Source organism: Octopus bimaculoides, chromosome 5, assembly GCF_046866305.1.
Source record: "Octopus bimaculoides isolate indiv1 chromosome 5, ASM4686630v1, whole genome shotgun sequence".
Classification (NCBI taxonomy): domain Eukaryota; kingdom Metazoa; phylum Mollusca; class Cephalopoda; order Octopoda; family Octopodidae; genus Octopus; species Octopus bimaculoides.
Window position 1 is genome coordinate 113,809,771 of NC_142932.1, and position 24,853 is coordinate 113,834,623.

At 39.5% G+C, this 24,853-nt stretch overlaps 1 protein-coding gene across 4 annotated transcripts in view; it reads right to left on the reverse strand.

The window, feature by feature from the left end:
- Window positions 1-24,853, reverse strand: part of LOC106874494 (uncharacterized) — a 48,225-nt gene that overhangs the window by 19,756 nt on the left and 3,616 nt on the right. The window contains exons 2-3 of one of the 4 annotated variants that reach the window (XM_089352992.1): window positions 21,984-22,267; window positions 2,468-2,527 (exon numbers count right to left, since the gene is read on the reverse strand). In XM_089352992.1, coding sequence (XP_089209118.1) covers window positions 2,468-2,477 — 10 coding nt within the window. In that variant the 5' untranslated portion in view covers window positions 2,478-2,527; window positions 21,984-22,267. Of the gene's footprint in view, window positions 1-2,467; window positions 2,839-21,983; window positions 22,284-24,853 lie in introns of those variants that run through there. The other 3 variants (XM_089352991.1, XM_089352993.1, XM_089352990.1) reach the window with 3 other exon arrangements.

The window sequence follows — 24,853 nt, forward strand, 5'->3', positions numbered from 1 at the left end:
TTTCATCAGAGCAATGACCCTTGAAATACTCATAGAGTCACAACGAAAATATATTTTGACGATAAGCAAGACTCCAGTCTAATAGAAAAATGACCTGACTCGTTTCCTAATTCGATCAAGCAAGTTGAAATAATCAAAGGAGGCTCCAGTCGAAAGATGACTATGGTATTCAATGCAAGTTCTTATAATGCATCATAAGTGTGAATGGAGTTATAATAAGAAGAGAAGACTGTATTTCTTTAAAAAAAGTTTTAGAAATAGAGTTTCCAGCATCTAAAATGTTGTGTACACTTTGAATGGTGAAATAGTTGAGAGCCTGAATACTTAGTTTTCCAGTAGCGAGATTCATCTCCGATTTAGTATTACTGAAAACCATTTAGATTTTCATGCAAGAATGATACTTTTACTTTACTTTTACTTGTTTCAGTCACTGGACTGCGGTCATGCTGGAGCACTACCTTCAAAAGTTTTAGTCGAACAAAGTAACCCCGGTACTCTTATTTCATTACTACTGTCGAATCGCTAAGTTATTGAGATGTAAATCAACAGACGCAGGTTATCAAGAGGTGATGAGCGACGAACACAAAGACATACACACGACAGGCTTCCATCCAGTTTCCATCAATTAAATTCGCCCACAAGGCAGTGATCAGTAGGAGCTACAATAGAAGATACTTGCCCAAGACACCATGCCATGGGTCTGAACCTCGGAACCACGTGGCTGCAAAGCGAGCTTCTTCACCACACAGCCATGCCCGCGCCTGTCAAAAGGGAAAATCGCAACTAGAATCCAAAAGAACCAGTGTTCGTTCGCGACGGCAGAATTTCGTTCATATGTGTATTCAATAACTTTCATGAACTCTCATACCTGCCAAAAAGTTTTTAAGAAACCAAAAACAGTTCAGCAACACTTTTGATACCAACCCAGCTGATACCGCTTCTGGCTCTGTAGTACAAATGTTTTGCTTTCAAAAGTTGAGTTAAAATCTTCCACCAAACTTTAGTCACGATTTATGTTTCAAACTGTTGATTAATGATAGCTCAGTTATTTTACTAAATTCTTTGTTATATTTAAAATAAATTGAAAGAAGCACAGGGCATCTCAACAGAAATACAGTAACAAAAGTGTTCACCTTAAAGGGGTACAGAAGTGGTACAATTGAGACATCGATAAGCTTTCATTATTCATATGGTGGGTGAGGTGCAGTTTTAGATAAATCTCAGAAATTATATCACATCAAGGTACAACGAAGAAAGGCTCTGTTTTAAAAGTCAGTGCTCAACTGTGTTCATGGGAGTCAGATTTGTTATAGAAATCTCATTAACTCTGCTTTTGAGCTTTTTAAACTGTTTGATATAGCAGCAAAATGTTCTTCATCATTTATACCCAGCCATCCATTTAAGATACATTCGACAATGAAATATCTGATAGACATGCAGAGATTCGAACAGAAAAATATTCAGTTAGAGATCACGAGTAAGCCACCAGTTTCCCGTGATTGATCTATAAATCGATCTGTCGGAGTGGAGCTGTGGTGTGATATGGCTTCTCGGAAGAGCTAGAATTCGCCCTCTTGCTACTCTATAAAAACTGTTTGGTGCTTAACTCAGGCAGACCATCTTGGACATTCATAGAAAGCAGACTGCTTAGGACCACCAGGAGCAAGTGATGACTTCAGACATATACGATGTACAACACTGAGCCTTCACCAAGACACAGTGCAGATCTCTCCTCCCAGCCAGCGATCATTGCCTCTGTAACTTTCTTTTGTTATAGAAAGCCACAAATTAAATCATGTCCCTCAATAAATATATTAAACGTTCGTGAATTACTTCATTTACATTACACGCAGCCAACTAGAGCACACGACGATGATCTTCAACAATACAACACACACGAACAGGCAACCACCATGACATTAGTGACCGAGTAACATTGTCAAGACAAAAACAAATGCTGGAGCACCTTTGGTCGGAGCACCTTTGGTCGGAGCACCTTTGGTCGGAGCACCTTTGGTCGGAGCACCTTTGGTCAATCAGAGCGTTGATGTAAGAACAGAAACATCTTTATCTTCATCAACGTCAACAACAACATCAACAACAACAGCAACAGCAACCGCAGCAACCGCAGCAACCGCAGCAGCAGTAGTAGCAGCAGCAGCAGCAGCAGCAGAAGAAGAAGAAGAAGAAGAAGAAGAAGAAGAAGAAGAAGAAGAAGAAGAAGAAGAAGAAGAAGAAGAAGAAAAAGAAGAAGAAGAAGAAGAAGAAGAAGAAGAAGAAGAAGAAGAAGAAGAAGAAGAAGAAGAAGAAGAAGAACAACAACAACAACAACAACAACAAAGACTCTTTAAAGGGAAGAATGGGATGGGAAAGTGCTTGACAATGTTAACGAATTAAAGATCGATCAGAAATTTTACGGAATCAAACAGGAAAAAAGCCGTAAAATAAAACGGAAAATTATACTTACCTTTTCCCATTTTCAGTTCAATAAGTAGAAAGAAAAAAGCAAATTAAGAAATAGTTTCAACTTGATGGTTGTTGTTTGGTTGAACGAGAGAAAATAGAGATAAAATGAAAAGTTAGGAAAGATATTAAATGTAAGTGTTATAAGCCTCTTTTGTGGTTGAGCAACCTCCGCAAATAGAAATAAACTAAACAATGAGGAGAGAAATAATTAAGGAGAGAAATCGTAATACAACAAAATTTCGCACCAGATACTCTCTCTCTCTCTCTCTCTCTCTCTCTCTCTCTCTCTCTCTCTCTCTCTCTTGCTGTTTCTCTCTATCTATCTGTCTCGCTCTCCCCCTCTCTCTTGTTTTTCTTGCTACCCACTCCCTTCTGATCATTTTCTCACGAGTTTCCTTGTTTTTCTTCCTGACATTCCCCTCTATTTACAGTTCATAGGAAATGAGCAAATGACTATATACGGAACCAGATGATAAACAATCACTCACTTAACATCCAGAGAGTGCTGTTGATAAAATGCGCTTATGTAGTCTTACACAAACATGCATTTAATATGCAATAACAAAATTAAATGTCACAAATCGTCACAGACCACCATTACGCAATTCTTCTTCCATAATCCACAACAAACAGTATGTGTGTATAATGATTAACGCATACATTTCCGCAGTTCACTAAACTTTACATACACAGATTACTTATATCCCAAGGATGCCTGCACTATAACATTTTGCCCAGAGCTCCCGCGTAAATGCACATAAATGGACATAGTTTTTTGTATGTAGAGTCTTCCATAGTTTTTAAATCATTTTATAAAATTGAAAGGATTTTGTCTATTTATTTCCACTGTCCACCAGCGACGGTGATTAAATTGATTAGGAACACTGAACGAATACATTTCCACAATTCTCAACCGATTTTCACCAAACTTTGCACACACATTACTTATGTCCCATGGATGGTCATGCACTAAACATTTTGACCAAAGCTCCCGCGTAAATGGACGTAAATGGCCATAGCTTTTTTTGTATGCAATGTCTTCCATACCTTTTTAATATTTTTTTATAGAAGTGAAAATATTTTGTCATTTTATTTATTTCGACTTTCCAGCTGCCACGGTGATTAAATTGACTAGGAACACTGTACGCAATAAATATCCAATACCAAACAATCTTAATCTCCATATTTAAACTGCATTAAACTTTGGCAAGCTTACTTTTACCTACTCTGAGTTACTTACCTCTCTTTTATTTGTTTATATCTTTGTTTACCTATCAATGCGTTGTTTCACCTTAAGGATGCTTATTTACCCATCCATTATGATATTTCGATTGTTGTCCATTGTTTCAAATACGTTTTAACATTGTCGTTCCAGCCTTTTAAAATCAAACACATTTGATTCGTCCCAAAACGTCAACCTTTAAATAAGAGTTTAGCTTCCACTATCGAAAGCTATACGTATCTTTCCGGAAGCTCCATACCAATTTTACTTTATGCAGCATTCACTGTTACTTTATGCGCAGGCTATGTGGGGGGACAGAATAAAGGGGCTGTTGTTAGCTTATCTCGGCGAAGGTAAAAAATGCGCACACCCAGTGTTTGGGGTTAGGGTTAGGGTTTAGGATTAGGGTTAGGGTTTAGGATTAGCGTTAGGGCTTAGGATTAGGGTTAGGGTAAGGTGTAGGGTTATTTTTAGGATTAGGGTTACGCCGAAAACGGGTGGTGTGCGTATTCTTAACCTCCACCGCTTATCTATCCGAAAAAATGGCTCCCTTTGCTGTTGAAGAAAATAAACTCGCAGAGGGGAAGTTTGAACGTCGTCCTTCAATTTCATTATCCCATTTATGTGTAATTTTTGACAAGAAATTTCGCTTTCATATAAAACAACTATATTTTGTAGTCATTATCCGTAGTCTACTCCCAAAATACTCCGGTAGCTCTACTTTGCATCGCTTGCAAACTTATATGTTCTATGATCACAAAGCGCAACGGCCTCCACAATAACAAGCCTTCAATTTGATTTTCCGTTCCTTGGTTAATCAGAAACATAGATTGCCGAGCTACTCATAAACCTTCTCGGTAGTTCAATTATTTGGTGAAAAAAATACCACCAAAACAACTTAAACCGTCCAAAGAACGGGTGTGTTTATAGAATCGTTAGGATGCCGGGTAAAATGCTTAACGGTATTTCGTCTGCCGTTACGTTCTGAGTTCAATTTCCGCCGAGGTCGACTTTGCCTTTCGTCCTTCCGGGATCGATTAAATAAGTACCAGTTACGCATTGGGGTCGATGTAATCGACTTAATCCTTTTGTCTGACCTTGGTTGTCCCCTCTATGTTTAGCCCCCTGTGGGCAATAAAGAAATAAATATATTATTATTTCTCGCCATTTATCGCTCTAAAAAATGGAAGCTATTTTCACGATTAGATCGTTCTTCTTGAGACATGAAGAACGTTTTTGCACCTCTCCAGTTTCCTGGCCTTCGTAGGTTCTTTCAGCATATTCCTTGGTTTCCTGGTTTAGGACTTGAGGCTGAAGTCATCATTTACAGCTGTTCTGATGGTTTGGGGCTCCACTTCAAGTTCAGAGGCCAGCTTCCTCATGGATATGGTTAGTTCCCTTGAGATTTTGAACTTATATATATATATGTTGAAAATTACTGTAATGTAATATCTGAAAGAACTATTTTCTCTAGTTCAAAAAGATACTATCCACAGTCTGTGAAGGGTAGGATTTTCAAAAACCTTTGAATTATCCAAAGTAATACCATCTACACAATCCTAGAGGAAATAGGCAATACGAGAGAGCCAATCAGATGTTGTAGTAAATATATTTACTTTTAAATGCTCAGTAACTTCATGTCTCCCACTGAGCAGTGGCGTACTTAGCATAAGTGCTGCCCGGGGTGGACGTTTATTTGGCTGCTCCTTAAAAGTTCTAATGACATTTAAAAACGTCAAAAACGGAATAATACAGGTATATATGTATGCAAAATAAGAAGACAAACTGTAGCAACAATTTATTTCCTTCATATTTACTTTTATTATGTTTATATACAAAAAAAAAAAATAATAATAATTGGAAAAATATGTTAAAGCACAGAAGATGAGTGAATTACAAAAATAAATGATGTACAAATTGATTTTACGTGTCTTCCACTTGCCGAAATCTTGAATGACTTCATCATAATTAGTTTTATGCGCAAAATCACGCTGTATGGATAGTAGTGCCAAATCAATCAAACTTGTTTGATTTATCGATGACCTAAGGGTGGTTCTTGATGAGTTTTAGTTTAGAAACGGACCGTTCGCAGCTAGCAACAAATGGCAAGAAAGAAAATGAGAGCATCGCATGAAGAATTAAACTTGCATCAGATCTCGTAGTTGCGTTTTCCACATCTTCCATCAACCATTCTAGCGCATCGATGATTTCCGTGAATTTTGTATGTACAACTTTCACTGCATCTGCTTGACTACTCCATCTCGTTTCCCCAACCCGGTTGATAGTTGCACCACTTATCTCAATCAAAATATCCCATCGATGAGTTAAGGCTGCGAAGAATGAAAATAGACGGTCCAATGTGCCAAAAAATATAACTGAATCTGTACCCACTGAAGCTGCATGCACAGTTGCTAAATTCAGAGAATGATTGGTGCATGGCACAAATACAATCTTTGGATTAACTTCTGTGATGCGCGCTTGAACACCGGATCGATGACCTGCCATTACTGCCACGTTATCAAATGCTTGTCCACGACAGTCTTGAATGTTAATGTCGTCCATTTCTAATTGTTTCAGAAGCATTGATGTAATTTGCTCAGCATTTTTGCCTTTCATCTCAATAAAACGAAGAAAGGATTTTTCTAATTTTACTTCTTTTTCATCTGAGAAATTTGGTCAATATAAAAAATGTCTGGAGTACTATAAAAAATAATGCAATAGTATTTACTCTGTTTCACGTCATCGATAACTTCCTTTCTCACTTGATCTCCTCAGACGTTCACAAATTCATTCTGAATTTTTGGTGAGAGATAGGAAGTTGTAAACTTATCAATTTTTACTTTAACCAAATGTTCACAAAGCACTGGGTCGAATTTTCCAATCAGTTGTACAAGCTCTTCTATTGTTTTCTCAACTCGAATGTCTTCTCTATGGCCTCGTAAAGCTAGGTTTTGCTTAGCAAGAAACATAATTATGTCCAAGAATCTAGTCAGTGTTTGCTTCCATGTCTTAGTTTCATTTAAACAAGAGTTTGTTGCTCTTTTGTCTATTACCTTGTCTTTGGAAAAGCGAATTTCTAGCTCTTTCCCCTGAATGAACGCATTCTCATGCGCAGGGCTAGATTCATGTTCTTGTAGCTTAGGATTCAACTTTCACCAAGATTTGAAACCATCAACTGAGCAAAACTTTGAGTTTTCACGTGAAAATAGCTTACAACAAAAACAAAACATGGCTTCTTTCGATGGAGAGTATATCATCCAATTTCTCGAGATTTTCCCCCCGTTATGTAAAGTTAAAAACAAACAGTTTCTTGACAGTTTTCTAGTCTCCCCTTTTAGCTTTGTTATTTGACCTGGAAGTACAACTTCTTTGAATTCACAGTCAATATTTTTGCACAGCCTTTGATCCTTGTTGTACTAGGATTTCCCGAATATCGTCCCCGTGATTAAACTTAGCAGGCCACATCCCAATGTCTTTCAAATTAATATTAGAGTTTTGTTCTTCAGTTGTTTGTGATGGATCAGCATCATCAACTTCATCTTCTATCTTCTTTTCAAGTTGTACTTAATTAATAACATCATCTCCATGACCTTCTACAGTAATACCAATTTCGTCTGGACGATCGGGTCTGATGAGAAATTTAACTATGGCACCTTCAATATCGCCTTTCTTCCCTAATTTTTCTTTTTGAAATGCTGCACTGCTGTCCTTAATACGCTTCATCTCAAATTATATCAGTGATATCGTAAATTTATATGAATAAAACCAATTAGAGTATAGACCAACCTAAAAAATAATCAACTTTCTGAATATCATCGACACACTGTCTTATCCAGTAGCACACAATATTGCTGTATTAACAATATTATACTGTATATTACACAATATTAACACACAATACGTGTTTACTGATGATTAATTCAAATTTTAAGGAAATTTTAGTCCTGGGTATGACTATAAACTACGTCCGGTAGTGGGACCCTGGGGTCCTGGTTTCAGGGTCTGAGGAGTGTGAACAACCTCTTAGCTACTATTGTTTCCAGGTCTACTCTGACCCGGAGTGGTAGCACTTGTAAGGGTCCCAGCTATGGGTTCACTAGCAAACCCTACTGACAAATCCCGACTTCGCATCGAATAGGCTCCAACAACGATGATCGTTTCTTTTGGAGTGCTTCCTCCTGAGATTATCGACCAGTATAAAGGTCGGCACACCATGACTACAAGACAGAGAGCTTTGGGATACAACAGAGAGAGAGAGAGAGATCATTGACAGACACTGTAGGAATTGAACAACAGAGACGGCGGACAGTAACTGATAGCGCAAAGGCAATGAACAGTCGGAGGACTACAACTACGGTTCTAAGAAGGTTCGCAGTTAACATTTTTTGCCGCAGGAAAATTCGCCTCAGGAATTTTTGGCTGTAGCAAAGTTTGCCGCATGGGAAATTTTGCCCCAAGACAATTTTGCCCCATGACAAAATATGAGTTGCTCCTCTTGGTCCATAATAGTTTCAACCAATAAGAACAGGTAAAGCAATTGGATCTAGTTAATTTCATTCCCAAAATCAGCCCCCTTCAATTTTGCTCAGATTGTTTTCAATTTTGGTGTATCGTAAATTAAAGAATCTGATGTCATTTGTATTTAAATTTGGGAAAATTTGGGTAATTTTAGCCAATCAACAAACAGCGAGGCATTAACAGCTTGTAACCATGACAACCGCACCTTGTGTTGTGTTTCACTTCACCTGCATGTTGTGTTGATTCTTCACACCACGAGATTCTTTTCACCTGCATGTTTTGTTTTGGTAATTTATATTTATCAATTAGAATTTTATTGTAGATATTTTTCGTCAATTGTCTTAATGTTTTACATATTTTTCATATATTTTTCATGGGACTCGCAATGGTTACAATGAATGCCTGTCAGTTCAAATCCGGGTCAGGCCAGAATGAGCTATTCTGTATTTTTATTGAAGATGTAGAACAATATAATTTAATGTGTGCTTCATTTTTAAAATGTTAGAGCATAGTGTGAGGGAGATTTGGCTGTTATTTCTAGCAAATTGAACAACCGCACAGATTAACCTCATTGACTCATTTGCTGATGTATATAGATAAACAAAAACTATAGGAAATGGATCTTTGTTTTTTGGATGATCATTCTAGTTGTATGATCAACTGAACTGGTTACACATTCAACTGGTGCTTATTTTATCAACCCTCAACGGATGAAAGGCAAAGTTAGCCTAAGTGGAATTTGAACTCAAAATGTAATTACATTCTCTATTTTTACATTTCCAATCTGATTTTTCTTTGAATTTTCTATCTATCCTATAAACAAAGTTAAGATCATCATCAACTAATTTCACACCGCCTCTGCTAGTTCCCACTTGATAGATCATTGTAATGGGTTGGCTGCACAAAAAAATATTGTCGAATGAATAAAGAAATTTTCAATGAGTTAAGAAATCATTTTACTCCTTCTTATTGGTTGAAATAATTATATAACATGGGGCGGCGGGGGGAACTCATCTTTTGTCTTGCGGCAAAATTTCCTATGCGGTGAACGTTTCAACGACCAAAAATCCTGATGCGAATTTCCTGCGGCAAAAATATTTGTGGCGAACCTTCTGGATACGTACAACTACTCCGAGAACAAGAACTCACCGTTTTGTCATTTGTAGTAAAAACAACGATCATTTATTGTGTACGAAAAGAATAAATTGTTGTTTATCAAAATTTCAACAGACTCCAGTGTTCTTTTTCGTGCACACTCTAAACATGAAGTGGATTAATCATCATCCTATATATTGTTTGTCCAAGAAAACTTGTTAACAACAACTGACAATTAATGAATTAAACATGTGTTAAGTCCATTATATTTGAGTGGTCAGCTCGTGATTAATAAAAGAATATTGTGTCTCTCAATCATTAACATTAATTTTAGACAACATCCTCTTGTTATTGATTTATTTTAAAATGTAAATACAGTTTCAATTTCTAAGTATTTCGGGAGTGCCAGTTAATGCTACAAACTAATTTTTACAACCTCTTTTTATAAAAGGAAGAGTTAATATTGTGATTGCACATGCTTTCAAATGAGAAATGAGGATGGAGAGAGAAAGTGGGGGGAGAGAGAGAGAGAGAGAGAGAGAGAGAGAGAGAGAGAGAGAGAGAGAGAGAGAGAGAGAGAGAGAGACAGAAAGATTTTTTCGTTGCTTAAACTAGATAGTGAGCTTTAGTGTTACTTGTTGATTTAAGAATTTAGTATATGGATTCCTTATCATGTCCTTATTATTACGTACAAATGTGAGAGTCTGTATGGATGTATGGATGCATGAATATACATACACACACACGTATGGGATTGTATATAATTATAGTCGTATGTATAAGGATATATGCAGCTAATATGCAAAGCTACTTAATATACAATATATACAATCATTAGAATTACTTTAGATGCATTTATCTATTATTTTAGAAGTATTTATATGAAATATTAATGAGTTAGGTTGATTGTAGAATCTGTAGTGCGGCATACAAAACACTTTCTGGTATTTACTTTTCTTTCTGGGTTCAAATCTCGCAAAGGTGAGCTTTGCTTTTCGTTCCTCCGAGGTAGATAAAATAAGTAGTATCAGTCAAGAACTGGAATCGATCCACTTTCCATCTCTGAAATGAGTGACAATGTGCCTTTGGTAGAATTCAATATTCTTGTGTATCACGAATATATTTTTCTCTGCATTTTGTTACCATTTTGTAGTTTCATCAGATTTTCTGTCTAGTATATTTAGAATAAGAAATTTTCATTTCCTGGTTTTATTTTACAGTTCTTATTGGCTGAATATAAATTTGCTTTCAAGTGTGTTTTGCCAGCTTGAAACTGTTTGCAATATTTTTTTCTTCGTAGTGCTGATGTAGCCCGAACAAGTTGTTCTGCTAGAAGAAAGAATCGAATTTCACCCCTTGATTGCATCCTACAGGCATAAGATTAGAAAATGTAACCCTGGTTATATTAAAAGGTAAAATAATTAAGACTGGAACATCGTTCATCATAGATGTAATTTATCAGTATTGGTTTGAATCCAAATAATAATATAAACACCACTTTTCGGCTTTTAGGTGCCGTCAGGAAGTTTATTTTGCTGTAAGAATTCTGATCAGTTTCTCTGTTCAAGGAAAATGTGCTGTCTTCACACGTCCCCCATTTATGTTACATGTTTTTGAAATAATTTATAAAGATTATTAAGGACAGATGATTGTAGAATCGATGGTATAGCTATATTTAGTTGTATAAATTCGCATTCTGAGTTCAAGTACTACCCTCGAAGTCGGCTTTGCCCTTCATCTTTCAGAAGTCAATAGAATAAATACAGTTCTAAATCGATATAATCGACTATACCGTTCCCCCAAATCTTAAGCCGTATGCCTATATTAGAAATCAATGTGTTACAGTTCATAATTCCTATTCAATTTATTTAACAAAAAGAAAAAAAAAAACGTCATGGAACAGATCAATACGTATCAGATCTGTGAAAAGAACATAAATATCTGGATTAAAAGGATAATGATAAATAAATCCTATAGATGGGAAATAACTTTGAACAACCTAATATGCATCAAAGTAATATTTCCAAGGGGAGGCTATTCGGTAAAGGGAGGCTACAACAAAAAGACCTTTCGCAAAACTGAAGTGTATTTAAATTAGTTATCTGTAAATTTATTTGTTACACTTTAACCTCGGTAGAGAGCTGTATGAAGTACAAGACAATTCTGTTGAGATGCTTTTATAGGTAACATGATGAATTTAGCAACACGAAATATAGTTATAGCAATATGGGCAAAGCAATTTATTGTTGATCTTGACATTTCAAAATATTTTTTACCAGTAGGGAGGAACCATGTTATGTGCGTATGCGGCTGTTTGTGTGTGGGTAATATAATAATAATATAATATAATACATATTAATATATGTATAATATATTATGTATTTATGTCATTATTCAGTTTATTTCAAGATTTCTTGCCAATAGAGAAAGAACCGGTTTCTAACCTAGATCAAAGGTTCCTTCATCGGAATTTCAACATCAACAACAGAGTATGTATGTATGTATGTATGTATGTATGTATGCATGCATGTATGTATGTATGTATGTGGAGATTTGTATGCTTTATGTTTGTATTCTCAGGTATATAGTTGCATATCTAGACATGCTCATATATATTTAAATAATAAACTTCTGAAAAGTTTTACAGAATGTTACAGTTCCCGTGATGGATTGGATCTGTAGTCTTCGAATTAGCTTTTTCCTTTCTGGTTTTGAGAAACCTAATTCCTCACGATTGGTATTTAGACAGTGCGACCTCAGTGCCCATCTGGTACTTATTCTATCGACCCCGAAAAAAAAAAGGCAAAGTCGACCTCGGTAGAATTGAAACTCAGACCGTAAAGACGGACGAAATGTCGCTAAGCATTTTGCCCGGAGTGCTAACAATTCTGCCAGCTCGTCTTTAAATTTAATTTGACTACAAAAACTGTAATAATATTGACAAGATTATTAATTTAGAGTTGAACTTAATTTCTTTTAAGACTATTTGGGGCGGGACTACGTTTTGTAGTGTCAGCTTTTAGTTGTAGCCGAACCCTCTACTGGTATAGCGATTTTCAGATTGCTTTCCATTCCGATTACCCCACCCCGTAATTGAAATCGCCTTCAGATTACGCCCAGGGGTAATTTGAAATCGATTTCAAGTTACTCCCTACGATTTCAGATTACCCCTCCGGCCACCTAAAATCCTGCCGCAAATGTTCGTCACGTGACACCAAATAGTAGAATTATTATTATTATGTTTATTATTATCATCGTCATTATAATTTTTCTTCCTTAACTTACAAATATAATTACTAAAATGTATAATTAATAATACAAGTTTATATCAAGGGAGATAATGGGTGAACTCATTAAATGCCTGTGTTGATGTTTATTATGTGTGTGTGTATGCGTAATGTCGTGGAGGCGCAATGGCCCAGTGGTTAGGGCAGCGGACTCGCGGTCATAGGATCGCGGTTTCGATTCCCAGACTGGGCGTTGTGAGTGTTTATTGAGCGAAAACACCTAAAGCTCCACGAGACTCCGGCAGGGGATGGTGGTGAACCCTGCTGTACTCTTTCACCACAACTTTCATTTACTCTTACTTCCTGTTTCTGCTGTACCTGTATTTTCAAAGGGCCAGCCTTGTCACACTGTGTCACGCTGAATATCCCCGAGAACTACGTTAAGGGTACACGTGTCTGTGGAGTGCTCAGCCACTTCCACGTTAATTTCACGAGCAGGCTGTTCCGTTGATCGGATCAACTGGGACCCTCGACGTCGTAAGCGACGGAGTGCCAACAACAACAACGTATGCGTCATGTACATTTGTAAATGAAAGAGAAAGTAATGTAAATCAAAGAGAATGTCAGAGCTTTCATTTGGTTGGAGTTTTCACTTAGTTTACTTAAAACTGAAGAAATTTGAAAGAAGCATTTGTTAACAACAAATATGGACATCATATGTCCAAAAACGGAAAAGCAAAGCTTCGTGGGCTCTCTAAGCATTATGTTGCACGGAGTGATCAACTCTACTATCGTCACATGTAAGCATGGGAATGATGTTATTGTTAATACAATTACTGATATAAAAGTTGCTTTCATTAGTCACTAACTGTCATTAGTTTACTACTAGTATACTGTATAAATGTACTAATATTCAATTAGTACTTTATTATTCATGACTTAGTCAGCTTGGTGGATTGATGGAATTGCTAGTGCGTTGGAAAAATGCCTTGCAGTATTTGCTCTATGTCTTTGCGTTTGGAGTTTAGATCTTCCCAGAATAAACTTTGCCTTCCTTTTTTTCGGAATGTTGATGAAATAAAACATCAGTCAAGTATTGGAGTCGATAATATCGACAAACCTCTTTCCTGAAAACTGCAGCCCTTGAGTCTAAATCATAAACTATTTATGACTTACTTGAAGGAGGATGGACAGGCTAGTAGGATGAAGTAAGAAGGTAATTTCGAACGAAAAACCCCTGCCCGAATGCTCGAAATTAGAGTCAACTCCGCTGAAGGCACCAAAGCGAAAAAGTTGTGGTGTTAAACCGGACCACGGTATAAATCTACTATTCAAAACAGCAACGGGCACCCAGAATTGTCTCTACACAGTTTCCATCTATGAAATGTCATTGACAAAGCTATAGTCGTAGGTTCTAGTAGAAGATGCCTCATCTAGATGCTACGCAATGAGACTGAATTCCGAAACCAAATACTTGTGATGCAAAATTTTTAATTACACAAATATGTCTGCACTAATTTTGCTATTAATGAAATTTCCGTTGTTAATGTTCTAATTTCTTGTTTTTAAAACTATCATTGTGGAGGTCCTATATGAAATGGTTGTGCAGCCGACTGATGCTTTTCCATCTAGAATTATTCTCTTTATTGTAATATACTGTGACGGCTCCTCAAACTGAGGAGAAAATGTCGTACTTGTACGTCGGATGTATCAGTTTGAGTTATGAAGTTTACGCTTTCATATTACATTGTAATGTATATATCTCACCGGTCTTCTGAAGTCCGTCATGTCGTATATAAGGTGGTAGTTCCATGTTGATGAAGGGGGCTTTAATTCTGATGTTTCTGTAACATATCTTTTACTCTCTCTCTCTCTTTTACTCTTTTACTTGTTTCAGTCATTTGACTGCGGCCATGCTGGAGCACCACCTTTAGTCGAGCAAATCGACTCCAGGACTTATTCTTTGGAAGCCTAGTACTTATTCCATCGGTCTCTTTTGTCGAACCGCTAAGTTACGGGGACATAAACACATCAACATCGGTTGTCAAGCGATGTTGGGGGGACAAACACAGACACACAAATATATACACTCACACACATACACACACACACACACACACACACACACACACATATATATATATATATATATATATATATATATATATATACACATATATATGACTGGCTTCTTTCAGTTTCCGTCTACCAAATCCACTCAATGTTTTGGTCGGCCCGAGGCTATAGTAGAAGACACTTACCCAAGGTGCCACGCAGTGGGACTGAACCCAGAACCATGTGGTTGGTAAGCAAGCTACTTACCACACAGCCACTCCTGCGTCTGTTAATCTATGGATGTGATACATATAGTAAAATACGCAAATGTAAAAATACGGTTCTGTTCTTTATAGTTAGCAGTCATTCTGAGGGCCTAATAGCGTTTCCTTCCTCATTACCGCTTAAACGTTTCGATTGCTAGAATTTAAAGGAAAAGTAGTTTTTATGGTTCAGTCAGAGGAGAAAGAGCAGTGCCCATGACATTATGAAGGGCTTCCGAAATTAGCGAGGAAGAAAACAGAAACCTCATACCAATGTTTTGCAAAAGAGTATCCCTCGCTAAAAGCAATCAAGGACCATGTAGTGGCGAAGGACCGATTGACGGGATTAAGTCTACCATTCCATAACAGATGAAGCTCATCCGACGATCTTATGGAGATTATCCGTCTGTGCCATTTAACTTACAGGGCCTTGGCTCGGCCTGTGGGTGTAATAAAGAACATTTGAACAAGGTGCTACACTTGAGATCGAAACCGGAATCACGGATCGCAAAGAGAAATTCTATTTCCACACTTTCAATCTATGACATGAACGAGAACTGCTCAGTGTTCTTCATTTGATCACGTGAATTTTGAATTAGATTTTTCACCTACAGAGCAATCCCAAACAATTGGTTAATACTCATATTAACCGTGAAGGCACGTGGCCTGGTGCTTAGGGTGTTGCACTAACGATCGTGAGAGAGTGGTATCGATTCCCTGATCAGGCAGTGCGTTGTGTTCTTGACCACAATGCTTTATTTCACGTTACTCTGCAGTCACTTCGACATCTGACATGTGATACACCAATGCACCTGTTCAAGGAATATCGATTTGATGGACGGAGTAATGTACAGAACACCCAAATGGTCGGTATTATCAAATCATTTGTGTAGCAAGGAGTCGGAACCCTCATTTATCAGAGGAATCCATTCATATAAGACCTTACGATCGTCAACTGAATACCCCTAACCCCTAAGCCGCACACTTTTACACATGCATACACATGTACATACGTACATACATAAATGGGCACGTTTGCATGTGCGCGTGTGTGTAAATGCATGTGTATATTTATATATATATATATATATATATATATATATATATATATATATATATATATGTGTATATCTATCTATCTATCTATCTATCTGTCTGTCTGTCTGTCTATCTATCTATCTTATTTCTTTATTGCCCACAAGGGGCTAAGCATAGAGGGAGAAAACAAGTACACACAAACGGATTAAGTCGATTACATCGACCCAAGTGCGCAACTGGTAATTAATTTATCGACCTCGAAAGGATGAAAGGCACAGTCGACCTCGGTGGAATTTGAACTCAGAACGTAACGGCAGACGAAATACCGCTAAACATTTCGCCCGGCGTGCTAACGTTTCTGCCAGTTCGCCGCCTTATCTATCTATCTATCTATCTCTTCTCACGGACGTGCTGTCACATCGGCTGCGAAGGTAAACGTTTATTTGACCTTTTATTGCCCATATTGTGTTGGAATTTTTGTATATAAGGTGTGTGAAGCACCAAACTTTCTTTTTATTGTGTTTTCAAGGTAGGAATTGGCCCTTTAGGGGCAGTTTCAACCTTTTTAAAATTATATATTTTCTTCTCGACATTGAAAAATGTCGAGAAACATAGTCATAGAACGCTGGACAGAAACTTTAATGAACGAACATTTTCCTAGACTTGAGACGCTAGGAGAACAAAAAAATAAATCATGCACGCGCACACACACCAAAACAATAACAGACATCGAGAAAAAGAATGAAGCAACAGATTCTAAAGTCAAAGCTGTCAACGTCATCGATACTGTTAAAAGCCCTGTCACCACCAACAACACCAACAACAAAAACAAAACTGTAACCAAGGTTACAAAACCATGCGTAAAAACCGTCACAAATATCTCTGATGTAAGCACCTTTGCTGCTGACGCCATCATCACCACCACCAACAACAACAACGATAACAACAACAACAAAAGTAGCAGCAGCAGCAGCAACAGTTCAACTCAACCTTTACTCTCTTCACAAACAGCAAGCGAAAGAGAGGAAGGAAAAATGAACAGAAGCCACAACACCACAACCACCACCACCACCACCAACAACAACAACAAAAACTTTGCAGACATGCTAAAACAAAAAAAAGAAACTTTACATTTTACAAACAAAGAACTTATAGAGACCAGGTCCCTTTTTTCTACGTCCGGACAAAATTTAATTTTACATACCCCAAAAGAAGTGAGAGAAGACGTGGAAAAAAGAACCATCATTTACAAAATAATAAGAAAAAGTAAAAAATTAACAAATCCAATTACAAAAACAGAAATTGAGAAATGTGCCAAAAAAATCATGAAAATTAAAGAATATATAAACTGGGGTTTGCAATTTAATACAGTACAATTTCGTTTCAATAATGAAGAAGAGGCGAAATTGTATAGTATGGAAGCCTTACAAAATGATGAACTAATCATGGTCCCATACTACATGGGACAGAGAGTGAGTAGAATAAAAATAAATAATGTCCCTCCGGAAATTGAGTCCAAGTGGATTACTTCGGCGATATGTTTTCATTTGAAAACAATAAATGTGTTAGAAACCACTGTTGTTCATAATAACAGCTGGACCGGAAAAAGCATTGAAATTTTGATCCAGATGGATCAAGATTCACTGGAAAAGTTGCCGAATGTGATTCACTTGGAAAATGGACAAAGCCTCTATGTGGTGGCGGAGGGTAAAAAACCGCTTTGCTACCTCTGCGGAAGCCAAGAACACCTAATTTCAAAGTGCGTTTTGGCACAAAAAAAGAAACAAGAACAGTTACAACCAAAACAAAAAAATAAATAAAAAACAACCTTTGCTACCAACACCACCAAACCCACAAGTGATCATCAACAAAGTAAACCAAACGACATCACCATCAACACCAAGAAAAGAAAAAACACCACCACAATCAACTCCAACACCAAAACCAATTAGGGAAACAACACCACCACCAACATCAAAAGATAGACCAACACCAATACCAAGAACAACAACGAAGAAAACAAACATCAACGAAGAAAAAACAAATGCAAAACCTAAATCCCCAACAACACACACACCACACAATACAGGCATAGAACCTGATGCCTTGCCCTTACCCCCCTCTGATCTGTCGGACTTTTCGTCAAACGATGACAGTCCAGTGGAATGGCAGATAGCCACAGGGGGTAAGAGAAAAAGATTAAAAAAGACAAAACCAAGCACAAGCAAAGCAGGGAGGTACACAAACCCTGAAAGCCCCTTACAAAACCAAACTAACACCAACACCAACACCACAAAAACGCATACAATGCTCTCGGCCATAAACACAAAAGACATAAAATTAATGGAGTATATTGCATATCACACAAACATATGTGAAGATGACATGAAAACAAACAATCATCCAAGAACAACACCACCAGAACATATAAAAATATTACATTTGACACCAACACAGCACCACACACTCAAATCCCTCTATCCAAATGCGGTAGGGGGTTTCCAAAAATACCTCTCTAAAAAATTATACAAAGACTTACTCATAGACACTTCTAAGGAGGAACAGTGTAAAACTGTCGAAATGAGTAAGTAACCTTCTCTCTCGACTCTTTACACTTTTCGACTAAATTATGCTTAAAATAGGTTGTGTAAATGTACGTGGCTTGGCGTCAGCTTGGAAGCAAGGATATCTTCTAAATGACATCAGGTCACAGAACATAGAAATAATAGCTATCAGTGAAACCAGACTCAGTAACCCGCGGACCCTCAAGTCCATGTTTGGCGGACAATTCGACATTTATTTTTCTCCCTGTCTGCCAAACATGGGTGGTGGTGGTACCGCGGTGTTTTTTCGAAAGAGTCTGAACCTAAAAGTAAGGCCAATATTCCTAGACCCGGAGGGTAGGCTGGTTGTCGTGGACGTCGATGGTACAAACGGATGTGCTTTCCGTCTGATGGCAGTGTATGCACCGTCCTTAACGGGTCGGGCGGATTTCTTTAGACGTCTAGAGTTTTTCCTGGGAACGTCAAGACCTTTACTATTAGTAGGGGACTGGAACGCTACCTTGGACACGCATCTAGACTATGTGGGAATGGATAGGAGTAGAAGGGGATGTAAGTGCCTTAAAGACCTGCTCAGACGTTTCCATTTGTCTGACAGGTTCCGACTCGACTATCCGAACGTGCCAACGTGGACTTGGACAAACCGCGTCGGATCGTCGAGATCGTATCTAGATAGAGTTCTATGTAGGACAGCGGATAGAGTTAGTGTAGGATGTCCACAATTTAAAATAGTCAGCTACACGGATCACAAATTTGTGACGTGTACGCTCGACTTAGATAAAACACATAGGCAGGGTCCCGGTTACTGGAAACTGAACGCTTCGCTCTTAGCGCGGCAAGTTTACAGGAACCGGATTAACGAATTAATTAAGAGGGCGTTAACAGGAGCCATCGTTAACAACCGATGGTGGTTTGCCCTGAAAATAGCAATTAAATCGGAATCTATTAGGTTTAGTAAAGAACTAGCGATAGATCGAAATAGAATAGAGGGAGACTTAGTCAAGAAACTAGAAGAGGCACTTACAACTGGCAGCGCAACCAACGTTTTGGCAGCGAGGATGGCCCTCGACCAACACCTCAACGCCAAACACGAAGGTTGCGTCGTCAGAGCTAAAATGCGTGCCTTAAGGAACGAAGGGATCGAAGCTGCGCGAGAAGCCCGGGTGGCGGAGGCGCAACGCGGTGACAGAGCCACTATTCGGTCTCTAATTGATGAACAAGGATGCAGTTTACTCGAACCCGAAAGGATGTGTGGGGCCTTTCAACAGCACTTTGCTCGACTGTTTGGTGCGAGCGGTGGGTCGGAACGCAGGATGGACTTCAGTGCCTACCTGACTGGCCTGCCGCGGCTCACGGCGGGAGAAGCAGAGTGTTGTGAGGATCCCATCACAGCTGCTGAAATAAGGGATGCTATGGCGGGCTGCGCGAGGGATAAGTCGCCTGGATTGGATGGTCTACCCTACGAGCTGTATTGCCAAATGCCAGACTTGTTTGGAGACCTCTTGGCATCAGTCTACTGCAACTGGCAACAAAACGGGAGAATTCCCAGTTTCGTGAGCCGAGGTGCAGTGACATTGCTGAAGAAAGACCCAAACAAGGGGAATTTTATAGATAATTTCAGGCCCATCACTCTGCTCAACGCAGATTTGAAAATTTTGGCCAAAGTAATAGCCGAGAGGTTGGCGCTTGTCATCGATAAACTGGTCGACAAGGCGCAAACATGCGCAGTGCCGGGCAGAAGCATCCATGACAACCTCCACCTCATGCGCTACATCATGGACAGGGTAGTTAAGGATCCTGGCATGGGTGGGGCGTTGATCAATTTAGATCAATCTAAAGCCTTCGATAGGGTGGACCATCGATACCTGGCGGCCGTCCTCAGGGCGGCTGGCTTTGGTCCCGTTTTCCGCGGTTGGATCGCTGCCTTGTATAGCGGCATCCGATCGGTAATTCGGGTGAACGGTCACCTGTCAAAACCTTTCGACATCAAGCGTTCGGTCCGTCAGGGATGTCCCCTGTCGGCGCTTCTGTATGTATTGACGCTCGAACCACTACTGCGGAAGCTGGCGACACTGAGGGGTATCCCACGGGAGCTGGGTTGCGGGACGAGCGTGTCTGCATATGCGGACGATGTCACCGTCATAGTGTCGAGCGAAAAGCACGTCGAGATGCTAAGCGAGACACTTAAAGAATACGAAACGGTGACAGGAGCAAAACTTAACCCGGAAAAGTCGGTGGGTTTGCTACTCGGCACCTGGAGAAGCAAGCCTATACCGTCCAACAGTGACTCCGTAGTGGGACGCTGGACGGACGGACCGGTTAAACTGCTCGGGGTCTGGTTCAATCCGGACCTCCAGATGGATAAGAACTGGGACGAAATCACCAGTAGAGTAATCAAACTCAGCCAAACATGGGCCGAGAGAAAGTTATCTCTAAAAGGTCGGGCGGAGGTGGCTAATGCGTATATCGCATCAGTCATTGATTACCGCCTGACCGTCGTACCTTGTCCCAATGCCACCATCACGAAACTAGAACGCATACTCTTCCGCTTTCTGTGGAAGGGTGGCGTTCCGATGGTGAGGCGATCCATTTGCTGTCAACAACCGTTACATGGAGGACTGGGGATGCCGTGGTTAATGATGCGCAGACATGCGCTGAGACTGCGGCATCTCTGGAACTTCATTGAAGACGGTGAACAGGTGTGGGCGCCGTTTGTGAGGCTCGCCTTCCCGCAGCTCGTCTCACTCACCGAACTGCAAACATGGATCAAAAAGAGACCGAAACTGGGCGATTGGCACCGCGAGTGTCGCCAAGCTCTACAACAGCTCTGCCGTCCGGGATCAAACTTGTGCAACTTACAAACGACCAATGCGTTCTATAGAGGACTAGTGGAGGGGAGGTCCGACGACACTCTCGGGGCAAACCTGGGTGTCGACGAGAAATTCCTAACTCGCCTTTTCAAGACAACGTTCGGGCCGGGGCCTATGGATAATTTCCAGAGATCCCTGGCTTGGCAATGCTATCGGGACGCACTACCAGTTCGAGAGAAGGTCTACAGACACGGTTCGAAAACCACCGGACCGACCTGCCCGAGATGCGGTCAGAGCGACGAAACCTTTCTGCACGCACTCGTGCAGTGTCCAGATATTTCAGAGCTGTGGACCTTCGTCGAACGGCTGCTGTCGCGTGTGGGACGAGCCCGCTTATCGGCCGAGTCTATCGTGAATATTGTTCCGCCACCTTCCTTTAAACGGGAAGGAAAAACGGTTTACGTAACACTGATAGCTATGGCGAAAGAATGTGTGTGGTGGACGCGTTTGAAAGGTTTACAAACAAACACTTTCCTCTCTGGTCAGTCCCTCGTCAACTTTTTCAAGTACCACTTGAAAAGGAGGATGAGGATAGAGAGGAAAGCGTTGTCGAATGAAAGCTTCAATAAAAAATGGGTAAATGTGGCAAAATTGGTGAGTATGAAAGACGACACCATTTTAAGCATTAATTTGTAACAAAAAGAGAAAACGAGAGAAAAGGTACTTACTTTTATGTACATTTTGAACTGCCTGAGGTGACCTTGGTGCTTTTTTGTAGGTTTTTCACTCCAAGGATACACCTAAACTGTAAACAATATTTATTCCCGTTTTGGGGAAGATTTATAATTTTTGTACACCACACACCCCAACGATTACAATCCCTATTGATTTGACTTTTCTTTGTGTGTCCCACCCAGCCCACCTCGAAAATGAAAAACTCTACGCTTGTATTTCGTCCAATTTCTGTGTTCAGCCCTGTGTGGCTATAATAAAAACATATCTATCTATCTATCTATCTATCTATCTATCTATCTATCTATCTATCTATCTATCTCTTCTCACGGACGTGCTGTCACATCGGCTGCGAAGGTAAACGTTTATTTGACCATTTACTGTCCACATTTTGTTGGAATTTTTAAATAATTTTGTTGCGAAGCACCTAGGCTTCATTTGTGTGTATTTTCAAGGGCAGGAATTGACCCCCAGGGGCAGTTTCGGCCCTAGCAAAATACAAAAATTTCCTTCTTGACATTTGAAAAATGTCGAGAAACATAATTTTGGAACGCTTGTCTTGTTCTTTTGACAAGCATTTCCCGAGGCTTCAGATGCCAGAAGAGAAAAAAGAACAGAATAGCGCGTGCTCATGCAGTGACACGAACGCAGTTGCTATAAACGTCACAAAGACTGTGAGTACAGCTACTAACAGCCCTCTCACCACCACCACCACCACCACCAACACCAACAACAAAAACAAAACTGTAACCAAGGTTACAAAACCATGCGTGAAAACCGTCACAAATGTCTCTGACGTAAGCACCACTGCTGCTGACGCCATCATCACCACCACCAACGACAACAACAACAACAACAACAACAACAACAGCAACAACGACAACAACAACAACAACAGCAACAACAAGGAAGTAAAGTTATCGGCCGTCAGCAATGACACCATCACCTGTTCAACAAACTCTGCTGCCACTACCACCACCTTTGAACCAGGCAGTACATACACCAACATAAACAAAAATATCCAGAAGAACATGTCCGCCAGCACAACAAAAACAAATTTCGCAAATGCTCTAAAGGAAAAAAGAACAACAGTGACATTCACACAAAAACAAATAAAAGACACAAAATCCCTTCTTACGAAAGAAGGAGATGATGTCAGAATTAACATCCCAAAAGATATTATAGAAATGAAAAACAAAAAGTGCATCATTTATAAACTGGTAAACACAAAAACCAGACGTGTAGAAAATGTTAGCACAGATAAAATTGAAGTTTGTCTTAGAAAAATTTGGCCTTATCAGAATCATGTCACCTGGGGAAGGAAATTCGGAACGGTGCAAGTAAGGTTTCTGGATGAAAATTTAGCTAAACAATTTTCGACACTCTCTCTCCGCACAGATGACTTGGTAATGATACCGAGTTATCTAGGACAGAGAGTGACCAAAGTTATGATAAAAAATGTGCCATCGGAGGTGGACACCCAATGGCTGATATCGGCCGTGTGCCTGGAAATGGAGGAGGCAAATATTTTGGAGATTACGGTCGGAGAGGAAAAGAACTGGGGAGGGAAAAATCTGGAAATCCTTCTCCACATCACGGAGGAGGCTTCACAGAAAATTCCTCCAAACATTAGATTGGCAGAGGACCACAAGCTGTATGTGGTGGTAGAGGGCAGGCGACCTCGCTGTTACCTATGCAACAGCGAAGCACATCTGAAAAAGGACTGCCCTCTGGCCGCTAAACAAAAACAACAACAACAACAACAACAACAACAACAACAACAGAAGCAACTACCAAATACCCCCAACAGAAAAACCTTACTACCAACACCACCAGCAACGCAAAAAACAACAACAGAAATATCAGCAATAACCACAACAGAAAAGACAACAGAAACTGCAAAAACAGAAGAAAAAAAAGAAAATTCCAAGACTGCCTCTCCCTCCCCCATATCACATACACCACACATAAATAACAAGGAGCCAACATCAATAAAAACAGCAACACAAACATTCACAGAAACACACACAGACGCACAAAATTTGCCGTTACCTCTTTCTGACTCCTCAGATCTCCCATCATCCGATGAAGAGAGTGGGGAGGAGTGGAAAATAGCTACGAAAGGAAAGAGGAAGCGCAGTAAGAAGAAAACAAAACAAAATGCAAACACAAACAAAGCAGGGAGATTCACATCTCCCGAAAATACTACTAACACCAATAGTAATATAAAAAAAACAATGCTAACAGCAATAGACAGTACAAACACAGAGTTGATGAATTACATCAACTCTAAAACAAACATCACAAATAACTATATCAAAACCAACAACCACCCACGTACAACACCGCCAAAACACATTAAAATTATTCATGTAACACCAGCATTACACAACACAATAAAATCCCTCTACCCCAACTCGGTAGGGGGATTCCAGAAATATTTGTGCAAGAAATTGTACAATAGCCTCCTTGGTGAAAAATCCAAGGAGGAAACAAAACTTTCTAACGGCAAGTAACACTCTGTTCTTTTGTTTTGTGCTTTAAAGCACACGTATAAATAGAATCATGGTGAAGATTGGTTGTGTGAATGTGCGTGGCTTAGGGTCCCCTTGGAAACAAGGGTACCTCTTAAATGACATCAAGTCACACAATTTGGATATCATAGCCATTAGTGAGACCAGACTCCATGAACCGCGGGCCCTAAAGTCCATGTTTGGCGGACAGTTTAACATTTATTTTTCTCCCTGTCTGACGAGGATGGGCGGTAGTGGCACGGCGGTTCTTTTTCGCAAGAGTCTGGATCTCCAAGTAAAGACGATATTTACGGACCCGGAGGGTAGACTGGTTGTCCTAGATGTGGACGGCA